Raw genomic sequence first — 18,959 nt, forward strand, 5'->3', positions numbered from 1 at the left:
CATGACAACCATTTAATATACTGTTAAACAGAGGTAAGACTGTCCAAATTTTGTTTATTCTTTGTTGATCATTGATTTCATCATCATAAACAACCTTTAGAGATGTTCTGATTGTAAAAAATCGGGTTCGCGTCATAGCATTTTTGACGATTGAAACACCATACTTTCTCGACCAATACATTCTAATCGTCGGGAGCTCTATAGCACTCATAACAAATAGGATGCCAATAAATGTTTTTAACTCTTTACTTGTCAACTTCAGCTCTGTTCCTTTTCTTTCTACATATGTTCTATTTGTTGCTACAGTCATGGTTTCCAATATGCGGTCATCAATATATTGCTTAAAAAAATCTTCGGGAGTCCATAACTGACAATCCATATCTTTATACCTTGGCTGGTAAAGGGGTCTTTCTAGGGGAGTGAAATTACCGGTCCATGCATCAGTTACAACTGGTAATGGTACTGGAGTACAATTACGGCGACCTCCACTACGTCTTACTCTTGTTCTGGCACCACGACTACAACCTGCTATGATAGATCTACGAAACGTACGTGTTTTTTGTGTTAGTGACGATGAGAGTGATAATACTGACTCAGATGGAGCCTCTGAGGTTTCTTCTGAGGTGTCCGAGTTGTCTGAAGAATTTATGTAGTCAGAATCGTCATTATCTGATTTTGGCGACACAACTAAGGCATCTTCTTCATCATCGGAAAGGTTTAAATCCGATTCGTAAAGAAGCTGTTCAAGTTCTTGTTGAGTTAGTGCTGCAACAAATGAAACATTTGTTACATTGTCGAAAGTCATACAACATTGTCAGTATACATTAAGACCCTATGTAATACCTATATGACATAAGCTAAAGGGGGTTGAGTCCCTATGTAATACCTATATTACATAAAACTATTACGTGCCACAATCAAAATATGTCCTCATGAATTTACAAAATAAAGATCGAATAGCAAAAACTGATCATCTAGATATACAATAAATATAAAAAGATGTACAAAAAGTATATGATGACATTAATATTTTATGATTACTTACGTCGTGAACGAGGACGGTAGGCCATCTTTCATGCTTCATTTGTTATATAGTGTTATAACTTCACATATTTAACAGTTACATTATACAGGTCCCAACTCTAAGAAAGTAAAGTAGTTTTCTTTGGTATCAGTTGCTAAGTTTATAATAAATTACGTGAAATGGCGTCACTAGAAAAGTTTGATTTTTATGTTATAAATATATGACACTAGGCCCCAGGAGGTTAGACCATTATTAATGTCAAAGAACGTAGAGTTTTCTCCTTCAATTTTAACGCATAAGCTTACGCATGCATTGTTAGTTGGGTCAACTTAACTAACTTAGGTGGGATCCCAAAGACTACCATTGCATTATATAATGCAGTTCTTTTCACAATGTCATAGGCTGCTTTGAAGTCGATGAAGAGATGGTGTGTATCTATGTTATATTCTAGTGACTTTTCTAGAATCTGTAAATCCGCATTTATTTTGACCAACAATATCCTTTGTAGAATGTTTAAGTCTTTCAAACAATACATTGCCGAAGATGTTATACGCAGATGGTCACAGAGTAATGCCTCTATAGTTCTTACACTCCAGTTGATTACCCTTTTTATGCAATGGACATATTATTCCCTTTAGCCACTCCAATTCTGGTTCCAATTTATTCTGCCTATTAGTTTACGGATTGTCGCAAAAAGTTGATCACCACCTTTTTTATACATTACCGAACAGATTTCATCAATTCCTGGCTTTATTGTCTTCGAGTTTTCGCATGACATTTGACACTTCTTCTCTTGTTGTTCGCTGAAATATGGTGCCCATCTATTAAGAACTGAGTTTTTATCATGTAGAATTTCACCGTTCGAAGTAATTTACAAATGGTTAAAAAAGTGAGGTTGATCGGGGCTATGAAATAGGTTGGCTGAACTAGAATGTATCTATTATGAGCCAGAAGTGTCAATAGATTCTAAGAGCAACTGACTATTTGAAATATGATTAAAATGAGTAAGTTTGAAAACATTTGTTGACTAATAAAACCCTGAAACTGATACATTAAATGGAGTGTGATTAGTTAGATGTGGAATTTTAGATGACGAAATGTATAAAATAGTGAGATAGCCTGAGTCCACTCTTATTCATAATTATAATGAACTATAGTGAACAAAATAGTAAAGAGCAAGCATACAAAAATTGATTAACATATGAACGCAGGACGTAGAAAAGGTAAAAAGTGGAAACTAATACAGAAAAAAAACTAATAGTTAACGAGAAAAAATAAGTGCCCAAGGCATAAACAAAATTAAGTGAAAGGGAAAGGATTTATAAAAGGTATTCGAATACTTTGGTACAGTGTTTACAAATGATGGAAAAATGGATGTCGAAATAGCAAACATAGAAATACTAGGACATAAAGAAGTTGAAGTGGAAGTAAAACAAAAAATTCACAATACTATAACAATACTAATTATAACACAAGCTAGTGGAAACTGGATACTAAACAAGAAACAGGAAGCGAAGATAAATGCAATAGAAATAAACCATATTAGGAAAATAGCAGCAAGTTAAATAGGACAAAGTGAGAAGTGAGGAAATAAGAAATAGCATTGGTTAATAATCAATATTAGCAAAAATCAAAAAGAGACAAATTAATTGGTTCGGTCACATGGTAAGAATGGATCAAACTCGACTTGTAACGACAATAATGGAAATAAAAGTCAACTAAAAGACGAAGAGGTAGACCAAGAAAGAACTTGCTGGACCAAATATAAGAATATGGAAGGGAAAGAGGAAAAAACAGTAGAGGAGATAAGGGAATTAGCAAAGAATAGAAGAGAATGACAAAAGTAAATAAATGACGAACCGGAATCACACTCTGACACCTGAAAATGTCGGGAGTCGGGATGGGGAGCGGGAAAAGAAAGTTATTATATTTTCGTAAAATCTTCATAAAATGCTGTCACATAATTTATTAATATATCCGGATTTCTTCTACGTAATGCCTCATATACCGACTAACCATTTGTTTTTTTCTCACATATTACAACCACCTTTTGTCTTTTTTATTAACGGATGTACTGCTTTTGCCTTCGACACGTGCCCTCATGAAAAGTCCGATTCATTGTTTGTTTACATTCGAGGTTGCACAGTTGCCATAACTATTTTAATAATTTCGGAAAAGATCACTGTGCTGATACAATAACCTTAACTTAACCCTCGATACTTAACCTACACGCCGAAGTAAATAGTAAATTTCGGAACACGGCAAGTCTACCTTATCTACAAGAGCTGTTAGATGTGATAAATAAATTACTATTTAGTCGCTCCCCACCAAGTGTTCAAGACTTATAAAATGAATAATTGACAATCCTGTTGAATTTCGAGTATAGTTACCATTGACATATCGAGGATATGTTCATTCATTAAGCACTTTTCGCAAAATTGATAAATACCTGTACTCATTTCATAGTATTTACTATTTTCATATTAGGCTAAGATTATTAACTTTGTTTCGTTTTAACAGTAACCTATTTGCAAAGTTCCACATTCCAACAAAAGCATTTTTAATTCACTTAAGATAGGTACACACCAGAGGGTTCTTTAAAAGATTTTGTCCGGAATAGGTGAAATATCTCACTTCATTGAGCCGTCAATACTGTTCACAGCTAGTTCTATGATCTAGATCTGTGAACAATGTTTATAAGTAAAAAATGAGTAAGGTTGGTTTTATTAGAATAATTAAATATATTAAAACGGATAATTTGTACCACAGCAAACGATGAACAGTGTTTGAGGTACACAAAGTGAACAAGGTTGCGTTGCTCAGACTCGGAGAAATTCATAAGTCTGCCTTAGCTCTGTATAGTCGTCCTTACATATCCATTAAGTCATCCGTACATCTTTTCTAGTCCGCCAGAAGGAACAAAAACTAGGAATAAGGGCTTATTTTCATTCCAAAAGAGACAAAAAATAAATGTTAGGGAAATAAGTCTTCTACTCACAATTCGATATAGGTTTTATTAAAGGGATTAAAATTTAGAGAATGGGTCCATTCTCTTCTTCCAACTTTAATAAAACCCATAACGGTTTGTAAGTAGAAGACTTATTTCCCTAGATTAGATTAGATTATGTGAGGTCGTTAAGGTCATGCGGCCTCATCGCACTTCGACCTATAGAGATCTTTTGTGCATACCTTAATCTAGTTAAACTCTAGAATGCCAATACTTCTGATGAAGTTGATTAGCTTCCTAGGTGACTTGTTTCCTATGTCAGAGCACGCCAGACTGACCTCTCCTAGGAATTTTAGTCTTTTACAGAACAGTGCTACGCAGTTGCATAGTATATGTTCTGCCGTTTCTTTTTCATTGTGACAGAAACGACAGTTCTCACTATCTGATTTGCCCATCTTCTTGAGATGATATCTCAGAGGGCAGTGACCAGTGAGAAGGCCAGTAACCATTTTGATATCTTTTTTACTCATTTCGAGAAGGCGGCTTGTTGCAGTAGGCGACACTTTTATGAGCCTTTTTGCTTGCCTTTGTCCTGGTGTGTTAGACCAATATGATCTTAGTTGATTGAGTTCCCAGGTACGGAGTTCCTCTCTGATGTGGCTTTTCGATAGTCAACAGAAGGGTTCCGGACCCTGGAATGGGGTATTAGCTCCTTCTTTTGCGAGGCTGTCAGCTTCCTCATTTCCTGCAATTCCCTTGTGACCTGGCACCCACATCACAGTTACATTGTTGCGTTCCGCCAGCTTCTTGAGAGATTGTTTACAGTCCCAAACCAACTTCGACTCATGTAAATGACTTTAGAGCCTTTAAGGCGGCTTGGCTGTCTGATAAAATAAGGACTTTTGCCCTACGGGTGTCTCGGTTGAGACATTCTTGGGCACTTATGTCTATCGCATGTATTTCTGCCTGGAAGATAGTTGGGGCGTTTCCAAGAGATTTAGATAGCCTGAAATTGGGCCCAGTAACTCACACTCCTGCCCTTTCATCTATCTTAGATCCATCCGTATACCATACGAGTGAACCTTCTTCCACTTTTGGTTCAATTTCTTCACCCATTTGGTGGTTTTTTATGACCACTTCAAAGGGTGTTTCAAAGTCGAATTTGACTGGCATAGCATCTGTCGGCATGTCCTTAGAATCCAATGGAATTTCTTCTAAGATTTTCAGGTGGCCAACTAGATCTCCAGGTTTCATTATTTGTGTCTGTCGCAGTTTTAAGGCGGTAGTTACTGCCTCCCTCCTTATGCAGAACTGCAAGGGAGGAAGGTTCAGCATCGCCTCTAGAGCTGCAGTGGGACATGTTGACATTGTCCCTGTGATTCCCAGACAAGCTTGGCGTTAGCTGTTGTTTGTTGTGTTTTTGGCCACCATACGAATGATGCGTAAGTGACCATGGGCCTAATTATTGTTTTATATGACCAGAGAGTCATTTTCGGTTGTAGGCCCCAAGTTTTTCCAAACGTCTTGCGGCAGGTCCAACTTGCCACCAAAGCTCTGGATAAAATTTTTTCAATATGACTATTCCAGGTGAGTTTTTGATCTAGGGTTACCCCCAGATATTTTACTTCCTTGGAATAGTCTAATGTGATCCCATTCAAAGTTGGAGCCTGTAAATTGTATTTACGTCTCCTTGTGAAAGGTATCAAAGTCGTTTTACTGGGGTTGACATTTAAGCCCTCTTTCGAGCACCAACTTTTAATTTCGTTAAGAGCAGTTTGCATGAGACTAGATATAGTCTGGTCATGCTTTGCCTCTAATTGTAACAACTAGGTCATCTGCGTAACCTTGGGTTATAAAACCAGAATCATGCAACTTAGTGAGAAGGTCATCCACAACCAAAGACCACAGCAGAGGCGATAATACTCCCCCTTGATACACCCCTTTACCGCTGTCACAGTCACAGATTCTCCTCCAATACTAGCAGTGATGATTCTCGTTTTTAGCATTGACTGAATCCATTGTATTAGTGAGACTTCAATGCTCCTCTTTACTAGTGCTCTTTTTATGGATTCAAAAGAGGTATTATCGAATGCTCCCTCTATGTCAATGAAAGCGCAAAGAGCTATTTCTTTTGCCACTATTGTCTTTTCAATTCTTTCGACTAGCGAATTCAGAGCATTTATAGTGGATTTGCCAGTCTGGTAGGCAAACTGATGTTTGTTACCTTATTTCCTTAACATTCAACACTATGTGCTCACACCAGCAAACTTTTCATCATTTACAAAAAATAAAATTCGAAGATTAATAGCACTGAAACGAACAGAATAGTCTAATATTTGCAAAAAAAAAAGATTACTATTTTTTAATTCTGTAAAAAAATGAGAGAAGTTTTTAATAGTCTATTTACACTAAAATCTGTAAAGCATAACTTATAGAAAAATTATTACGCTTACCTGGCGAACATTTTCGGGAAGCATAACGTGTGAACTGATGTGATTTACGCCACAGCAAAAAGAGGTTCTCTAAGACTCTTGTGTCATCTCTCAATGATCGACAATCAACACAATGTTAATGACCAAACATACTTTTAAGACGGAATAAGTAATAAGTTATACCGGGAGCGCATAAAAATTATTGCTTTCTGAATTGAATAGAATAAAGAAAATATAGGTTCTTTGAATCGTCAAAAATTTAAAGATTGTGAAATACGCTATCCTCATATTTTTTAATTCATAATTTATTTATTAAAAAAAGTTACATTGTTATGTCAATTCAGACATTAGTTACATCGGGAAATTAACATATCTGATATTTTACAGGTCAGATCTTCGGGAAAGATGACAATTATATATCTTTAAAAAATACAGCTAGTGTGTTCCTATCTGATCAATATATACCTTATTTTTTTAAATATGCAGTGACGTACATTGCTTGATAATTTCCAAATTTTAATATATTTGATTTAGACAACCTCAACGATAAACTGTCTCATCTTCAAAGATACCGTATTTCGAACAGTTGCTCCAAGTCAGCTATCCAAAAGATTACCGATGAAGATTTAAATCCTCCTACATATCAACGTGCTTTGAACTCGGTTCCTACTCCCTCGCATCTGTCAAATTCCTTCCACATATTCGCTTTGTCACAAACAGAATAATTAATCTGATCTTCACAAAAAAAAACACATAAAAGAAAATTCGAATGATCTCTGATGCTTTTATGCGTCGAATATGCATTAGATGTGGTATTTTCTACCTTTTAAAGTGGCATAACAATGCAAAAAACCGGACATTCCAAATTGTCTAAAATATCCATACTCTTTCCAAAAAATCCCTACTCCCATGCCTATTTTCTTCAAAATTAATTCTATTTTTTTTTTATCAAAGTATAATGCCGATTTTAAAATGTTTTTTTTTGTTTCATACATTGTTCTGCAAGTAACACCTTAAATAACCTATTTTACAGCTGTGACGTCACCGTTTATTTAAAATAAATATGGCGTATTTTGTTAACGCATTTTATTATTTACCATTAACATATCTTAATTAAGTACTTAACATGACATTAATGAACAATTTATACCCAAATGTTGTAATATATTTTTTGTTTTTACTATAATTTTGTTTTAATTCGTTCAACCATCCAGACATTATATGCTTACAAGAAATTTACATTTTTAAAAACGATTATAAACTCCATTCTGACAATACAACAGCTGTATTCAAAACATCCAATAGGTTCCCTTGTGAAAACTGAATTAGATATTTTACACGAATAAAACACTGATATCGTAATACTTTGGGTCCCATCGCATGTAGGTTTTTTGGAGGAAATGAAGAAGCAGATTCCTGTAATAGAGATGCAGCTAACAACGAAAATTCAACAATAGGGAGTGAAGTGGTTGCTATTGATATTAAAACTGATTAAATTCAAAATCCAGTGTAAGTGGCAAAGTGAATGGAATAACTCCCGATCGAAATTAAACCGTCTATAAAAACGTGGAGGAAACAAAACACAAGCAGGGCCAACCTGGTTAGAATTGATCGATTACATTTAGGTCATAGACATATAATGCATACATTTTTGTTTGATGGAAAGAATTAACTGGTATGTGGTAGTTGTAAGATAACTCTAAATGTAAAACACCTGTTAAACTGTACAAAATATATTCAAGAAAAATTAAACAACAATCTTTCCAATGATCCAAAAGCATTATTTGACGAAAACTATTGAATAATATTGTCAATTTCCTTATAGAAACTCATCTTTTTCATCTATCATAAATTAATTAAGTATTGTACCTCAATGTAACATATCGCTAATAACCTTTAGTAGTTGATGCAACTGATATTAAATAATAATAATCATTTAAAGAACATACTTAAACAGATCATTTATTTATTTATCAATGGTCGATCGCCCAATTAAAATACAACATTACACATAAATTACAGTAGATTCTTAACGTAACCTACTTAAATTAAATTTAAAAATTTTAATCATACAAAAAATAAAAGTAGGAACAGTAAATAATAAACATTAACAAAGAATGTACAAAACACAAGAACATCAAGCAATCACACATGTAGTTCTTAAGCTGAGCTTTAAATTCTTTTGGAATACTATAACAATCCAATCTTTAGGAATATTGATTAGCAAACCTTGGTGTTCTAGATGTGAAGGAATTGTGTCTGTAGTTTGTGCGATGGGGTCTAACATAAAGGGTGATTTAGCCTTGTTTCTCTAATGGGACTAAATCATGGCACACTTTTCCCCATATTTCTTGTATCCTATGGGTATGATGGTGTCACCACAGGATTGTGAAGCTCATTACTCGCAGCACAAATCGTAACTATATGGTAAACCACTTGTGGCACATAAATCTGGTGGTACGTCTACTGAGCAGGGTGTAGGTGTTTGTGTGTCAAGTGCAATCAACAAACCTACAATCAACGACATAGCTGAAGCCTCATATTATGTTTCCAGTTGATCTATACATGTTTATTTAGTTATAGCTTATACACATGAAACCCGCCATATATCTGCGGAAACCAGACAGTCAAAATATTCGTAGTATCTATTAAATTTGGGGCCAATGTACATTTTTTTGTATCATGTATATGACATTGTGAAATATACCCCCACCGAAAGGGTTAATCATCATGACCCCAGATTGAAAAAAAAAACAATTCCTTAAGGTTTTTCATTTATGAAAAAGACTGATGGCTCATGCTACTAATTTTTTCATTAGTGAAAAAATACCAATTTATGGACAATTACCAGTATAGTAGAGGTAAATCAAACACTCCTGACCATGGAGCTGCGCGAAGGCGGAGTCAAATTCACGTAAAGGCAGAAAGTTTCTATTGTAAGTGGAATTATACAGTGCATAGTACAATGTGTTTCGCATGGAAGTGGGGACTAAACCAAATTTCGTCTACTGCGCCGTGGTCAGGAGTGCTTGCACTATCTCTAGTAATAAGCAAGGGAAAAAATTAATAGAATAAATTTTTAAATATCTTGAAACCAATAAAAATTTTTAAGAATTGGAAAGACAAATAACGACTTATAAAATTTCAAATTTTTGGAATTTAACATAGTCTGTTGAAATTCTTTTCTCTACTGTTTTTTCCATCTTGTAACTAATTACTTGGGTAAGTTAAAATGGAAAATTAAACTACAAAAACAAAATATTAGATATGATTTTATTCTGTTTTTTTTTTAAATTATGGATGTAAAATATGTATCAAAATATATAAATTGATAAAATTTACAGCTTTTTTAATTTTAAAATAACTATATCTGGACAGGAAAATTCTGAATGTTGTTCTTCAATTGGAATGATATGGATACTAAATGCTTCATTGGCAGTTTCAATAAAAAGATCCCAACATTCTCTTTGCTTCTCTGTATCTCTAATTTCTTGGCACAGCAAAATTTCTGTATGTGACCCCACAAGTTCTTTTAAAGTTTTGAATAATGGATGTACAGACTGAAACAATAAATATTTAATATTTAAAAATCTGTTTTATTATAAAAACATGGCATAATTGCATAAAAAAAATTACAGATTAATAACAGTAGAGAAGAAAATAAAAAATTATACTTTTCAGGAACTTAAAAGTTGACATTATTCAATGGTCCTTGTTGGCCTATACCTATGTCATACTTTTCCAGTTTTATTTGCCCTGTTCGTATATTTGCCAATTCTCTATTTTGGTATGTAACATCTTGCATAAACGTTTTACATTACCTTTTTGATCAATTCCTTTTGATTCTCCCTCTTGTGTTTTTATGATCTTCATCTAATTACTAATTAGAGTTTGGGGACCAACACAGTCCTATGCTTTTTTGCATTGGTATTAATATTCCTGTCTTGGTTTTATCATTCATAATAGGTAAAAAATATTTTTTTATTTAATATATAATTTAATTATAATTTCCTCTGACACTGTGAAAGAATCTTCTACATTCAGTGTTGAAACTGACATAATAATCCAAAAAATCCTCCAGATACTCAGTGAAAATTTAACTTTGATTAAAATATATCATAGATATTATCTGTAAAAGGTATTAAAATTAGAAATATGAAATGGCATAGAAAGTATGATTAGAACATGCTCAATGTAGAAACAAGAATTATTAATTTAATACAATGAGTTGCTGATATGATATACTTGGAAAAATATTCTGATGGATTTGATATAAAAAATTGTACAGGATTTGTTTGTTAATAATTAAAAACAAGAGAAATGCAATTATTTAGAGTCTACATGGAGAAATAGCTGATGTTAATAATTGTCTTTACAGCTCATAAAAACTTACCTCTTTGTAATAAATACAATCAGCCAATAAAATGAGATCTGGAAACCATTTTAATTCAACCTCTTCTCCCCAAACCAAGGTAGATACATCTGCATAACCATGAACTTGTTCCCAACATGATTTATTTGTCTCCACATTTAATTTTAAGAGCGGTACGGCCTCTGGTAAGTCGGTCAAAGTTACGGTGCCTCTAGAAGATATCTGCTTACATATTTTTGTCTACAATAATGATAAAACACTAAGCAATTCATGAAATTTGATGTTAATTGACTATTTTAGTTAAGTTTTATTCCCATACTTCGATAGGTGTTACAAAAAACTCAGTTTGCGGACTGAGTCCAGACTTCTCCAAAAATCTCAACAAGATTTTTAAGGTTAGAACATATGTTTAGGAAAATAAAGTTTACCTACCCTAAACAAGCAGCTGTAAGGCCTACACAACCAACCCCTGCGCCCAATTCAATAATTTTCAACTTTTTAAAAAAGTCATGGTTGCTTTGATATAATTTTTCCAGATATTTTGCCAGGATTATGGCTGCATCCCATACAACACAACTAACGTCGCCTTCTATTTTTTGATGAAGTTTTAAAACCGTTTCTTTCTGTAAATCTAAATCTAGTTCTCGAATAAATGTGTTTTCAGTTTCCATTGTAATCATAAATAATTAATTTATTAAGCAAATGTCAAGATTAATTACTTAAATTACAAAAAAACTTACACAAACACCGGAATTTAAAAAAGTGTCGATTTTTTTAGTTTATCGCAGTAACTCAGATGTTTTACATCCAAAAAAGTCAAGATTATCAGCAAGTATTGAACTGATCAACTGTAATTCACTAGAGCTGAACACGTTTTCCTGCAGCAGAGTTCAAAGTACAATCAAATAGCGAATCTTCAAAAGCGCATGCTTATATTGCAGAAATGAAGAGGTCGATTTGTAAACTATCTATTACCATGGGCGGCACCACAAATTCAGCAAAGGGTTTAGTGTTTTGTATGTCTTATTGACTTCGTTACTTTTAATAGATCGCAGAATTAATAAGACATTAAACCATTTAATAATTAGTAAAACAATAATAAATTTGGTCAATTATTTATGAAAATATTGAATATAAAAGTTAATATCTAATTATGTTTTCATTTTCTTGGCATTAAAATGCTAACAGGACATTGATTTTTTAAGGATTAAATCCATGCACTGTAGTCTCATGTATCTTTTTACATGCGTCTTGCTTGTAACATAAAAAAAAATGAAACTCTTCAAGGTAGGAGGAGTAAGGATTGTGATATCGACAGAGACGGTGAAAGTAAGACTTAAGTCAAGAAACTTGTGTACTTCAGTCTTTCAATTGTGTGCCTGCAATATTACGCTTTTAGCCAGTGATCTACGCAAAATGGGAATACAGCAATGGGAAATAGCTGCTCAAGACCGACAACAATGGAGGGGAATAGTAAACGCGGCCAAGACTCACATAGAGTTGTAGAGCCAAATGATGATGATGAAGAATATTACGCTTTACATTTACAATAAGTTTTAACCAAAAAAAAAAATGAACACAAAGAAAATGTAGTATGTGCTTTTATTTCAAAAATAAACGAGATACAGGAACGAACTACGATCCTGTAATTATTGTATCCATTACGGTTTCACCTATATTCTGAACAAATAATTTAAAAATGAAGAAGAAATAATGACCAGAATAATATAACGCCATTCCCACCATTAACATTAGATATGCCAATGATACTATACTAATTGCAGAGCCTACACAAACATTACTCTTCCAGGTATCTTGGTATGGTTTTTGATGAAAATAACTAATCTACAGAAGAATTAACAATAAACATTGAACAAACTAGAGCAATGTTTAATAAAATGAGAAAAGTTCCTTGTAGAGTGGTAGTTTTTGATAATTAACTCGGTACTCTTCTGATAACGTCTGATTTCACGAAAGACTACGATACCTAGCCTGTATCGATGAGGTTTTTGTAACTCCTCCAGTAGCATGTGTATTCTTATGAGCAGTTTTTGTTGCCAATCAAACTTTGTTTATGTAGTACTTTACCATCAGTAAATTTTCGGGCTGTTTGCTTCGTACGTGCCATTATTTTTCCGTATACTGCTAGTCTTTTTTTGGATGTCGACGTACGGTATTTCGGAGTCTATGGAATTAGGAACTTATACAGGGTGTTTCGTTGAAAAAGTAACATACGTTAACTATAAAAAGGCGACACTTAGGCAATCTCAAAAACTCCATACGTAATGGGTCTTACTTCATGAATAACAAAGATACTGGGTGTTTTATCTATTTTGCCAACTTCTTATTTAATTCACAACTTTTTAACCGCACTGTATATTTTCTTTATATTTGACACGCGAATATACTTTAAGGTGTCCAATCGATTAATTTATTTATAACTATAAGAAATCCAATATTCCTACCCAATAACAACACCCTGTATATTAGATTTTTTAAAAATGGATTCTGCATTTGAAAAGAGAATGAAAAACTAAATTTATTATAAAAATGGTATTTTCTGGTAAAATTTTGCATTTGAACTCTGAAATTATGTGAATTGCGAGAGCTCGAAATAAAAAAATTAATGGGACTTAATTTTTATTAATACCACTAAAAACCATTAAACATTATTTAATCTAAATTGGTATAATGTTAACATTTCAGTGTTTTTTTATTATGTGCGACAAATAATTCGTCACCAATATTCATCTTTAATTAATGAATAAATAATAAATAGTACACAAAAAATACACAACTTTAATCAACGAAATATCCTATATATAATAATAAAGAGTCACCAAAAGTACATAACTTTAATCAACGAAATACGAAAAAAAAAACAGCAATAATTTGCAGAAAAATGCATATTGCGACACGTTCCTAGAAATGTAAGTTTGTAATCACGAAGCAAGGTTTGGATTGTCCAATTGTCCGCAGTAATGTTCCGTTTTGTTCCTCTTAGAGGCTCACATAATCTCTTTACCACTTCCGATGGAGAATTACTTACAACAAAAGGACCTGGTGGTTGTTGCCCCAAATATGGCTCCAAGTTACAGGTATAAAAGGTCTTGGAATCTGCTAGAGCAAAAATTTTTAATCCATATTTATTTGGTTTATTAGGTATATACTAATTAAAACTGCATGGACCTCTAAATACCTCCAATTTTTCATCTATTGTGATGTATTCAAACGGCGTATAACCGTTTTTACAATTAAAAGGAAACATTTCAAAAATCTCTCATATGGGACAAAATTTATCTAATAGTTTTCTTTCCTCACGTGAATCTACATCATCATACCTTAGGTGTTGTATTAAAAATTTAAATCGGTACCTGGACATTGTTAGTCGAAACATCTCAATTTCTCTACCGTCTTTATTCCAAAGTTCGTCTGTGCTAACCTGCCACTTTTCAAAACACCTGCTAAATAGAGTAAACCAATAAAAGCATGAATTTTTAAAGCATCTGTTTTCTTTGCGTTTCTCTCTCGATTATACTTTTCTTGGGAGTCTCTAATATGTTTGTTTGTACATTCAACAATAATGGTATCATGGTATCGTTTAAAATATTTTCAAATATCTAGTTCACCTTATAAATTCTTGGTAACTTCTTTAGCACCTGGCAAATGTATATTTAAGTCCTACTTCAGAGATGCCGCGATGTCAGTTGTGATGTCTATATTTGTTTTATTGACTACGCCAAGGCATTTGACCGTTGTCAGCACCAGAAGATGGTCACCGCACTACAAAGAGTAGGATTGGATGAGAAGGACATTCGGATCATCATGAATTTATACTGGAACCAGCGTGCTCAAGTCAAGGTCGAAGACCAGCTGACCGACCAAGTGAAGATCATGCGAGGAGTAAGGCAAGGATGTGTGCTATCGCCGACTCTTTTCAATATATACTCTGAGGAGATTTTTAATGAAGCCCTCACAAACCTAGACATGGGAATCCGAGTGAACGGTGAATACATCAATAATATCCGCTACGCCGATGACACTGTGTTACTAGCAACCAGACTAAACGATCTGCAGGCCTTACTAGACCGAGTGCGAACTGTGAGCGTAACATACGGACTGAACCTTAATATTAAGAAAACTAAATTCATGGTTGTCAGCCGTACAAATTTAGATCCCGGGGCACTAATGGCAGGTAGCGAAGAGATCCAGAGAGTCGACAGATTCACTTACCTTGGAACTACCCTCAACGTACAATGGGACTACGCTCAAGAGATTAGATCCAGAATTGAAATGGCACGGTCTACTTTTATTAAGTTGAGATCCTTGCTGTGCTGCAGTGATCTCAGTTTGGGAACCAAGATGCGGATAGTGAGGTGCTACGTTCTTCCAGTGTTACTATATGGAGTTGAAGCCTGGACACTGACGCAAGCCACTGAAAAACGAATCGAAGCCTTCGAGATGTGGATATATAGAAGGATACTAAAAATATCTTATGTGGACCATGTCACCAACGTTGAGGTCCTACAGCGCATGACAAAAGAAAAAGAAGTGCTTAATTTAATTAAACAACGTAAGCTTGAGTACCTCGGCCACGTGATGCGGAATGAAGAAAAATATCGAATTCTTCAACTTGTTATGCAGGGTAAAGTATTTGGCAGAAGAGGACCGGGACGCCGTCGTATCTCGTGGTTGAAAAATCTCCGACAATGGTTTGGGATGACCTCAGCGGAGCTGTTTCGCAGAGCAGTCAACAAAACCATGATAGCCTTGATGATCGCCAACATCCGGACCGGATAAGGCACTGAAGAAGAAGAAGAACGTGTTCTAACATTTCTTGGAGGAATATATTTCATTCATTTAGTATTTGTGTCTTTACCAAGAAAAAAAGGCCCAGGAGAAACCATCAATTCAACATCTTCCGTATCCGAAATTTCTTGTTCTGTATCACTATTTCTCATCCATTTGTTCTGTTATTTTCTTCTTCGTCTTCTTCTTCGTCATCGTCATACTTAATATTTTCATTCTCGTCGTCGACTCGAAGGCATTGGTAAAATTTCCCCTCGCCTCGCCAAAAAGAGTGTTTTTAAAATCATCTACAGTTCTAAAACAAAATAAAATCTTAAATCGTAGTCTAAAATTTCTTCAGTATCGAACTATACCTTGCTTCGACAAAGATTGATTAATCGACATTATAATCAACAACTATAGAAGTTTGGAGAAGAAGCAGAACTCCACATCAATCATTATTGATATATAATAGACTGGTAATCTATAGTTTTGACATTGTTACGTTTGCCTTTTTAAATTGTGATATAACTTGTGCCGTTTGCTACGTTTAAGGTATTTTGATATCTAACTGACATTGATTTATTAGATCTATGATTCTTAAGCGTAGAGAGAGACCTCCATATCTTAAAAGTTTCATATTTATTTGATTTGTTCCTGTTATAACGTTTTATCCATTGTACCCAAATTCCATAGAGTTCTATCTTGAACCAAGAGGAACTTATATAACTAGTTTCCAGACCAGAGCTTTTTCTTCGAGAGTTACCGTACCGACAGATACATGGACAAACAAACGGACACACTTTCAAGAATAATCTGTTGGGTCCTTAATAAAATGCACACTTGTTTGACACCTCGCATAATTTCTAGTTCCTCTTTGATTACAAAAGAGACTTTTGAAATTCGTACCTATACCTTTACCTTAAGGTTTTCAAATTTGCTTGAACTACAAACTTTTTAAATATCACTTTTTTAAAAGTCATTTTAAAACAAATAAATCTCATATGTGTGTGTATCTCTGGTTTTATAAACAAAGAATACTAAGAAGGTTTAACCTATTTTGATTGTTATCAAAGTCTTTAACCGCGTAAGAATTGAACCGGTAAACAATTCAATATTTGATCGTTATATTTATCTAATACTTTACTACTATACTGATAAACGTGATAAGTGTATAAGTTCTTATCTCATTTAACATTGCTTGTATATGCTTATGTCAAATCCGACAAAGGTTTAATCCTTCCGTTTCTTGTGTTGTCACAACACTTATCAATTGATTATCAATTATCAGACGTGTTGTTGACTAACACGTTTTTCTAATCGTGTTATTGACAATAAATCAGTAAAGCCGTCAAATTATTTTGTTGTTGCCTGTTTGAAATTATCGCGGTCAAAGACTTTTTTTATCATTTTAAACTGACTTCATGTGTTCTATAACGTATGAAATATTTTATTACTATATTGGTAATGATATGGCAAAAGGTATGCCATAGACATCGAGTTTCTAACTCGATGGCTATAGATTATTGAACATAGAACATAGAAAAAATGTTTTTTTAAAGATATTTTTTGGCTTGACATTTGACTTGTCTTTTGGTAAAATTATTTTATGTTTGCACAATTCCTTTCGTGTATATAACACTCTATTAAAACGTCATAAACACATTCCTTCAACAACAATATAATTATATCAAATTAATCCATTTTATTTTTACAGTAAAGTGTGTGTTTTCACATCAAAATGAGTTTAAACGAGATCGGAACTTTTTTATATGACATTATACAAATTACTGTTAACAAATGTCTACTCGAAACTATAACAAAATCAATTTATAACGATAAACAGCTCAAGGTGGCCCAAGAGATGAAGATCAGGCTCGTACACAGGAACATTACGAAGGCATCGTTGCTCATTCTCGAGAGCGTTATTGGGGGTGGGTAAGAATACTACGGATAATGGAGATGAAAGATAGATAATAGATTGACTTTATTTAATTTTGTATAATTTTATTTAATCTTATTTAGTTTTAATTTTATTTTATTTTGGTAATGCGTTGACGTTTGTTAAATGTCATTTTATTTTTATTGTAAGTGTATCTTTATATTACGCAATGACATAATATATAATATATGTCATTGATCTTACCTTACAATTACAGTGTAGCATTTTTAAATTCTTTGGTATATATTGAAATCCCCTCGTATATGTTAAAACACCGAAGAATAATTTCAGTGTATTTCTATTTCCTTATCGTACAAGTTAAAACACCGAAAAAATATTTCATTCCTTTTTGCGCCGCCGCGATCGATAATAAACCATTTTAAAGTTTGTTTATATATCACAGATGGGTATTTCCTTGATATTCTTTGATCGAGAGCCGCTTTAGGATATTTTGCGTTCCCGTTCCCGTTTAAGTGTTTTGTTTATACCAAGTCGGGCGAATGAATTTTAAAGATAATTACATCACTCTCGCTGGAGCCATTGTCGGGGGCATTGGCTTTAGTGTTGGTCCAAATTTTACGTCAAATTTGAAATGTTTTATGTTTTTTTGTTCCTTTTCATGGAACATGTGTAGCAGTGTTAAGTGCAATGTATAGTTACAGTTTAAGTCAGGTTTTAATCTTTGGCCATTGAAAGCAGACGTGTTTAGTTTAGTCGGAAAAACCGGCAAATTTGTTAAAAAAAAGTGATTTATACTCAAAGTAATGTGTCAGTTCTGATAAGAGTAATCACTGTATTGTTTTATGTTGTCTCTCATCTGAGATATTTGTAAAACGGCATTTACAACAACTTTTAAAAATACCCACATGGTTCCAGTTTTTTTAAGAAGCCGAGTCTAAAGTTTGTGTCCAGTGCCAACTTCAACCTCAAATTTTTGTGTCCTAAGAAGCCGTTTAAGAATATAATTCGCAGTGTGAGATGCAGTTTTTTGTTCGTGTGACAAAGAGTTTAATTCCAATTCCCAACCTCAGAAATTTAAAGTAGAAGTAACAGTTAGTGAAACTCAGGCAACTTTTTTCTCTGAACTTTTAAAGTAAAAATAGACATTTTTTTAATAATAATTGCTTTCATAACAATTTAAGAAATTGTAATATTTAAAATTGTAGATCTTAGGGTGTGGCTTAGCTGTCATTTTAATTGCTCTCCGTTTTGAGATTTAGTATTGACATATGACAGTTAGCTATTTATGACATTTGGTAAATATCAAATCATATTTGAGATTTTGTTTTGTTTTTAAAAAAAGGTTAACCTCTATGATTAGTTTAACTTAAAAAGATATTTTTTTATTTGTAATAATTTATTTCTGCTACAAATTGTCGCCCATTAACAATTGTAACTTTTATAGTAGGTATCTTCAACTTCTAGAGTTTGTAAATGGATAGGACATAGTAAGT

At 33.5% G+C, this 18,959-nt stretch overlaps 1 protein-coding gene across 1 annotated transcript in view; it reads right to left on the reverse strand.

Annotated features, from left to right (window-relative positions):
- Positions 1–9,657: 9,657 nt before the first annotated feature.
- Positions 9,658–18,959, reverse strand: part of LOC140443208 (protein N-lysine methyltransferase METTL21D-like) — a 41,086-nt gene continuing 31,784 nt past the window's right edge. Inside the window, exons 3-4 of the mRNA XM_072534328.1 lie at positions 10,797–11,015; positions 9,658–9,963 (exon numbers count right to left, since the gene is read on the reverse strand). Of these exons, the coding sequence (XP_072390429.1) occupies positions 9,742–9,963; positions 10,797–11,015 (441 nt within the window). The 3' untranslated portion in view covers positions 9,658–9,741. The remainder of the gene's footprint in view (positions 9,964–10,796; positions 11,016–18,959) is intronic.

Source organism: Diabrotica undecimpunctata, chromosome 6 (genome assembly GCF_040954645.1).
Source record: "Diabrotica undecimpunctata isolate CICGRU chromosome 6, icDiaUnde3, whole genome shotgun sequence".
Lineage (NCBI taxonomy): Eukaryota > Metazoa > Arthropoda > Insecta > Coleoptera > Chrysomelidae > Diabrotica > Diabrotica undecimpunctata.